Source organism: Sinocyclocheilus anshuiensis, unplaced genomic scaffold, assembly GCF_001515605.1.
Source record: "Sinocyclocheilus anshuiensis isolate Anshui unplaced genomic scaffold, SAMN03320099.WGS_v1.1 scaffold2020, whole genome shotgun sequence".
NCBI classification, from domain to species: Eukaryota; Metazoa; Chordata; class Actinopteri; order Cypriniformes; family Cyprinidae; genus Sinocyclocheilus; species Sinocyclocheilus anshuiensis.
Genome location: NW_015557276.1, coordinates 327,704 through 335,927, shown reverse-complemented (window position 1 = coordinate 335,927; position 8,224 = coordinate 327,704). Strand labels below are relative to the sequence as shown.

The 8,224-nt window shown below is 36.1% G+C and overlaps 1 protein-coding gene across 4 annotated transcripts in view; it reads right to left on the bottom strand.

Moving 5' to 3' along the window:
• The window catches only part of rubcn (rubicon autophagy regulator), a 37,083-nt gene that overhangs the window by 12,252 nt on the left and 16,607 nt on the right, over positions 1-8,224 (bottom strand). For 3 of the 4 annotated variants that reach the window (XM_016474481.1, XM_016474479.1, XM_016474480.1), the window contains exons 8-17: positions 7,778-7,873; positions 6,379-6,494; positions 6,092-6,290; positions 5,904-6,008; positions 4,176-4,250; positions 3,188-3,245; positions 2,929-3,061; positions 546-691; positions 391-455; positions 68-306 (exon numbers count right to left, since the gene is read on the bottom strand). In XM_016474481.1, the coding sequence (XP_016329967.1) occupies positions 68-306; positions 391-455; positions 546-691; positions 2,929-3,061; positions 3,188-3,245; positions 4,176-4,250; positions 5,904-6,008; positions 6,092-6,290; positions 6,379-6,494; positions 7,778-7,873 (1,232 nt within the window). The remainder of the gene's footprint in view (positions 1-67; positions 307-390; positions 456-545; positions 692-2,928; positions 3,062-3,187; positions 3,246-4,175; positions 4,251-5,903; positions 6,009-6,091; positions 6,291-6,378; positions 6,495-7,777; positions 7,874-8,224) is intronic. The other variant, XM_016474482.1, reaches the window with a different exon arrangement.

Sequence of the window (8,224 nt, the reverse complement as noted above, 5' to 3'; positions counted from 1 at the left end):
TAATATAATTTTTAGATATTTATGTACTTATATTCCATGTTATATATTATTGTACTATTTTACGTACGCGCACTGTTTCCAGGGCTTTGACCTTCTTGTAAAGGCCGCTGTTGATGTCGTTTAGGTTGAAAAGAGGATCTCCTGCAATCTTAGCCAGCAAGTCCCTGGAAAAGTTGCTGATGTAGCTTTTACTGAAGTCCCACTTCCTGAGGATCTTTCCTGGCACTACAGCCTGCGTGTTCTCATGACAGCACTGGCAAAAGTACCGCCCCAGATACTCACAGTACCTCAGCCTCTTGATGTAGTCTATAACAAAGAGAAATCACCAGCATAAACCCACACTTTCAAGTAAATCAAGTTGTATTTGTACTACGCATATGTGTTTTCTACCTGGATCAATGCGAATGCCGCAGCCAGCGCAGCGGTAGTTCTGTTTCGCCACCACCACTTTCCTCCTGATAGGATCAATGGAGACATACAATATATAAGTTACAGAATCATGTAATGAAAGAAATTAAGCTGAATACTTATGGTGATGGTCTTACTTTGGAGGAGAGTGAATGCTGAAGATGATCTGTGGTCTAGGAGGAGCCCACTCCAAATTTCCTCGCACTCGGATGCGTAATTTGTAAATGTCCGCGTGTTCGCCATCGTCAGGTGAAATTGGAAGAGAATCTGGTATTGGAAGGAGCTTAAAAAACATACTAAAATCAGCAGAAATTCAGACATTTTCACTTAGAATCCAAATCCAAAGACAGTACAGGTTTTTTTTTTTTCATGCACTTGTACATTTTTAGTTTTTATGGCTGTTTTGCTTCCTTGTCTACTTTCAGACTAGTGGATAGAAAACATCAAAAATAAACATTTAAGTGTTTATTTTATTACACTTGATCTATTTGCATCTGTAAATTTGAATTACAATACATACTTTTAAAGTCTTCGCACCACTTCGCATACACCAAATTTTACGGTTTTATTCCCATCTATATTCTGAAGCTTTTTACAGAGAGGTTTGTTCATATATAATTTACCTGGTGAAAATGTATTTTTTTCTGTCTGTTGACAGTATTTTCTGATTTATGGAAGCATAAAAAGAGAAATCCAAGTTCCAAAACCGTTAACTCTAATATGTCATCAAAATTAAACAAAAATTTTGAACCCGGCTTTATCTAGTGTTCAGATTTTTGTTCTGGAAAGCTATGCAAATTAGTACATATTTAATTAGTAACGAAACATTTCAGTACAACCCCAAGGAGGCTCTGTGCCTGCTCAAAATTCAGTGTACTGTAAAATGTCAAATTTACACTGCAAGTTGGCATAGAAGCACTTCTGAAGTGGTATTAGGCGTCTTTACACAGACTGTTTAATGCTGCTCAGAGGTGGCATAAATGCATTTACACAGATACAAATACAACTGTAATACGACTGTAGGCTAAGATGGTTCAGATCAGGCTTAATTTAGTCTGGCTTTTATGCAGCATTTCGTCTTTGCACTGAATTTTGAGCAGGCACAGAGCAGCCTTAACTTGGCTGTGTAAAGATGCCTTAAATTAAGCCTGCTTTTAGAACTGGCCATAGTACCACTACTGCTGCTACGGTGGTGATAAATGACCTTACTGGTGCCCTGGATAGAAAACAGCACTGCGCTAGGAATGGGCGATATCTTATCGTTTGCGATATACCGGTAAAAATTCTCCCCACGATAAGAATTAGTCTTCCCGCGATAATAACGATAAAGTCTAGTAGTTGACATTTCTGTGTGCGACAGTGTGGAGCGACATCGCGGAAGGCGGACGTGAAATTGAGGAGGAGTAGCCTATATCGCTAAATGAGGAGCACAAGCTCCTTTTACAATCTTTAACTGGTTTGGTTAGGGCTGTACGGTGCACAAAAAATCGGTCTGAATAAATGTATGTGCTACAGTAGCACGTGTGCGATACAGTTTTGCATGTGTATGAGCCTGTTTACAAACCTGTTGTCCAACAAAGATATAATTTATTGACATGCTTTTTCTCCAAATTAACTTAATAACATAGTCGAGTGTTTGAAATACTTCTTTTTGTGACCAGACGTGGTTTCATATTACAGAATAATAGTATTATATACAGTGATAAAGGCCATGTCGATTAACATTGCATTATAAATATACTTTCCTTATAAAAATACCCAAGATTGAAGAACACAGATAAACCCTATATTTTGTGCAACCATATGTTTATTTTCCTCAAGTTTCATCTGTTAAAATGTCTCTATCTCCGTTGTGCATTTTATTCAGCGATAACTGGATACCTTCCTGGAGCGTCCTCAGTAGTATTACTTCTGCTATGGATATGTGGAGTTTCTGTCCCCCCAGCTTCCAGTATGAATTAAACAGTCTTTACATTACGTGTGTACTCATTAATGCTCACAACACCCTATTTTGGGTAAAAATAGGAAAGATAATACTTTTCTCTAAAGAAACAGGATTCCCTGAATTATCGTCATCGATATTGCAATAAATACCAGAAATATCGTGATATATTTTTAAGCCCATATCGCCCATCCCTACACTGCGCAGCCTTATTTGTGGATCAATCCAAAGCGTTTGATTCAGTGGATCATGAATTGCTGCTGAACAAACTCAGCAGTGCTGGTTTTGGACCAGGGACGTTGAAATGGTTTAGAAATTATTTAGCAGACTGGACTCAGTGTGTTCATGTGGAGGATCTCAAATCTGATTTTCTTGATATATTTAAAGGGGTTCCCCAGGGTTCCTTTTTAGGACCTATTTTGTTTTCTATTTATATAAATGATTTGAGTAAGTACATTCAAGCACATAAAAGGACATTCAAGGACATTTGAGTAAGGTACTTTTTGAGGGGCGTCGTGCTCTGGAACCAGCCAGTCGAGCCACATAAAAGGACATTCAAGGACATTTGAGTAAGGTACTTTTTGAGGGGCGTCGTGCTCTGGACCCAGCCAGTCGAGCTCTGAGGCGGCGGGCAGCTGCATGCCCTCAAACTGTCTGAGGAGACCCATCGCCACCGACTCTGCTGAGTTGGACTGTAACATGGATGGAGAGCTGTACAGAGAGACATTACAGCAGATCCCAAATCAGTTCTGGATACCATTCAGAACTCCAAAAAACTGGACGTCATGACCACAAAAAGATCGGCCAAACAAAAAGACAGATTTGAGATGTGCTTACATGGAGTCTGAGCTGAGGAAGGATCTGCTGCTGGACGCACTGCGTTTGATGTCTGCATCTGAGAACCACGAGAAGAAACAATTAATGGTTTCTCCAATGAGATCTACTGTATAAGAAGAGCTATATACCAGTGACAGACCAATACATCAGACATTATTTGGCTTTTTTACATTATTGCTTGCTTGGCTGAGCAACAGTTAGCATCCCTAAAATATTTGGAGAACTCTGAATAATTAAATATTATAAAATATTTTGTGAATATATGAAATATTTATATGTGTAATACAATAAATTGCAGAAATATTACATAAATTAATAATATTAATATAATTAATAATAAAAGTTATAATAATATATAATTATAATATAATTTTAAGTATTTGTTATATATATATATATATATATATATATTTCTGTATATATATGTGTGTTTTTTTTTTAAAAAGCCAAAATGTCGGGTGAAACTAAGCAAAAGGTTGATCGGTTTTATTTCCCAAATGCCCCGTGTCCTAATATTACATAAGTTGATAAAGACAGATAGGTGATTCATGGCACTGACTATGAATTAAAGCATTAAGATAAGAAATATTTAGATTTAATGATTAGTATTACACATAAGTGATTAAGGCACATGATTAAATCCATTCTTATAATAATATTATATAATTTTGAATGCTTTTGAGACACCCATCATAATGCAGGAAGCAGTGTTAAAGGTTGCAGTTTATTAGCACATACAATAAATAAAAGCCAGAAAGCGGCGGCATGCAAACAAGAGGTTTATATGGCACACATATTGACACATGGGATGGACACATGTGAGGGGAACAGGCAAAGCCGAGGAAAAAGCAGGAACAGCCACCAACTACTGCTACAGAGTCTAAAACATCTGACTCCTCTGATCCCACCATCATATCTATCACTGATCAAGCAGCAAAGGCTGTGAGACGATACACACGGCTTCCCTCTTTCTGTCAGTCTCTGGTACCTGAGAAGAGGGACGCGAGTGACAGGGACAGGCCGCTCTGAGACACCGCCAGCAGGGACTGACCATCACTGCCATCTAAGAGACAGAGACCAGACTGTGTGCTCAAACAGACGCCTGTTTCTGGTGTCGTACAATGTATAAAGACAACATGAAATCTAAACAGGCCACATTCACTTTCTTAATAAATGTCCTGGTCACCATCCATCAATGCAGAAACTGAACCTTATTCAAAAATTATATTTAGTTTATATTTTAATTATAATAATATTAAATTATAATATTTACATTTTTTAAATATTTAAAAAATACACAACTAATCAAAACGTTTTAGTAAGATTTTTAAATGTTTTCTTTGATGAATAGAAAGTTCAGAAGAGCTGCATTTATTTGAAACTGAAACCTGTAACATTATAAATATCTTTACTTTAAAAGTATACATTTTTATATTTAAAAAACCCTACTGACCACAAATTTAATAACGGTAGTGTATCTATTACAAATGTTATAAATACATACCTCATGAGCTAAAATAGTGACAGATTTATTAAGTACAATTCATTTCTGTAAAATCTGTGTTGCATTTTATGTTGTAAAAATATGTAAAATATTTTAGGAAAAAACATTTGAAGGTATATGTTGATCTTTATTAATAAGTTACTATATTGTTCATAAAAATAAATATGAACAAATATCTCTATTGTGTTCATTAGCCAAAAAAATACATTTTATAGCAGGTACATAAATATTGAGACTATATTAGACTATAATATTTGCAATTAAAAATGTTTTATTAAAAATAAAAAATAAAAATTATTATGTTTTATTAAAAAAGTTATTGACAAATTTTAGATATATCACCTATAAGAATCAAAATACATTATTTCTAGCCAAATATTTCTTTGAAATATGTAATATCATGAAGGTTTTTTGTTTTTTGTTTTACATTTCATTCTTTCTTCATTATATCAGGACAGTTGCACCACATGACATTTTACAACCAGAACTAATCTTGGCATCATAAAAAAGCCGAATTATCCAAACTTTTAAGGAACTGTTTTTATGTGTTTGAGTGTGTTGGTTATACCAAATGACTTCTTGGTTGCACAATATGACTGTTTTATGTTTTATTAAAATTTAGCAACACATTTTATATATATTACCCATAAGTCCCACAATACATTATTTCTAGCCAAATATTTCAATAATTCTTGGAAATGTCACATTATGAAGGTTAAAAGTGTTGCAAATGTCATTTTCAATACAGTCCTGTGACAACTCCAAGTGTCAATTACAAGCTTTTTAACCATATGAACAAAACTTTATTCACCCAGAACTGGAGTGAATATCTCACCACTTGAACACCGTCTGCACCCACTTTTAAAGGTTTTTGTATATGAACGTGTGTTAAAGTAAACTCTGTTAATTTTGATTTCAAATTGATTTGCGTACTGAAGTCCAATGAATTAAGAATTATAACACCTGCAATGACTATTCTGCTCTTTCCTGCTAAAACACAAACAAATCAAGCAAAACTTGATTCAAAGTTACAAATTAGGAATCAAAAATGAGCATAATCAGTTAGAAATCAGTCATGAGATTGGGATGCCAACACATTTCTCTTCACATGGCATTATGGGTAATGAGGGCAATCGTGAGGATGATTATACGATTACAAGCGGGAATGAGGTCATCGCAATCAGAGATGCACTTCCTGTCTTGAGCTCCTACCTTTGAGCTCGAAATCCTCCACGTCTCTATCAGAGCCAGAGTCAGAGGGGTGAAAGGAATCCTGGGAGCTCCTCCGTGAGCCGCCACTATCCACAGATGGGATTTCTGTGGAAAAAAAGCAAGCGATATACACTGTATACATCCTGTTTACATTTGATTTCTCCTCGATCGCAAACGTCTCATCTTACGATTACTAGAGGAGGCCGGTGGCTTCATCCGCGCGTGGCGTATCTGCAGTCTGCGCAGACGGATTTTCTGTTTGAGCTGCTGGATTTCCGAGTCACTGTCGCCCTCTTCCTCCGCCTCCTCCACCGGCCTGCGCATGTTACACTTCATCAGCTCGATGGCTGCAATCAGAGACTCAGAGATGCTGAAGTGGGCGTTTTCCTGCGGTGATGGGATATGTATGCGAGTTATGAATGACATGTACAAGATATAAGAGAGATGCTGAGCATAGTGAGGAGTTTGCACTTGCCTTCTCCAGATCAGCACAGCTGCCGAAGTCTTGCTCAGAGAGGTAGCTGATCAGACTCTGACCCTCGGATGGTCTGCGGAACAATCCGTCTGGGACGCTGTTGTACTGGCTGCTGTCTGTAAGCGTGAAGGCACGTTTAAGAAGATGATTATTTTAAAAATATGATATAATGAGGTATGTAAGTGTCCATGATGAAGAAAAGGAAATCTTGTTAGAAATGTAGAAACTGTTTTGCAGTGTTTTGGAAAACTTTTATACCAATTTCAATCATTATTTTCACAAAGGTTTTTAAAGAGTTGAATTACTGAAATAAATGAACTTTTCCACGACATTCTAATTTATTGAGATGCACCTGTAAAGTCCCTGTAAAGTCAATATTTAGTATGTGTTCTGAGTTTGTCACACCACAGAAAATGTATTATTAACCACTAAGCCAAATTTGAATGATAAAAAAATCCGCTAAGTACATAAAATAAGTGATCAAAATCTCGAAAAAATGGGCGGTATCCTCTGCTCTCAAACGCTGGGGGCGTGTCCACTGTCTGCGCTGAAACCACGCCCACTCGCGGGAAAGCTGCTGCCTTTGAACTGTTATATACCGCTACAACCTGAATGGATGCTCCTAGCAGCTTAATTGGATTTACAAAGCCATACATATTTGCTCCGGTGCGTCATCGACAGTTATTACAGTGTTAGGGGAGGGGGATTATGATATCAGGACAGTTGTACTACATGACTCCTTATAACCCAAACTAATTTTGCCATCATAAAAAGGTCTAATTATTTGATATTTTTAAGAGACAGTTTTTTTCTGCATATTTCAGCATGTTGTACCACATTACTTTTTTGTTGCACCACATGACTTTGATTAAATGGACAAAGTTTTTAAATTAATAAGCAGTAGAGCAGGGGTTTTTTTATATATAAAAAGTTTGTGCCAAACTACACTTTTTTTTTTTTTTCTTCATTACAATATCAGTACAGTTGTACCACAAGACATTTTACAACCTGAACTAATCTTGCCGTCATAAAAAGGTCAAATTATCTGATATTTGAATATATTTAAATTTTTTTCAGCATGATTCAGCATGTTGGTTGTACCACATGACTTTGATTAGATGGACAAAAGTTTTACTATATTCTTTCTTCATAACATCGGACAGTTGTACCACCCTAAAATTTGTACTTGATGCTCACAAAAAATATTTGAATTTGAAATAAAAAATACATTTATTTATTTATTTTAAATAAATTTGAAATAAAACATGCTCTTCAAAGAAGTGGTGTATTTAGGTCTTCGTATGCATGAATTGCATTTTTTATGTATTTTTTAATAAAATCATAGATAGCGAGCATCATGCCATTGACCCAAAGAAAGATGAAAGATGCATTCACTCACTAGACTCCATATAAAGGGAACTGTTGGCGCTGCTGTCACTGCTCTGGGGTGAGAAAGGACCACAGCTCTTTGAAATTGGTGTAGCCGCGACAGATTCTGGGAAATAAACAAAAACATAATACAAATTATGCACAAACACATAAAAAATTAGGATAAGGAAACTAACAAATGCTTCTTCTAGGGATGTTCATCTCGGTTATTTCTCCTAACCGACGCTCGTTAACCGATTATTAACTGTTAACCGACAAGATTATTTTAAATTAGAATTGAATTAAATTAGAAAGGATAAGTGTCTGTGACCCGTTAAAAATACTAACATTTGTTTTCTGGGGATTCATTTTACATGCGCAAAACGCAGCAAACAACAGAACATAAGGATTCATATCATATCACATCATGCAATGCGCTTCTGCGAGCGGAGAAAAACATAATAAAGCTAGGCTATAT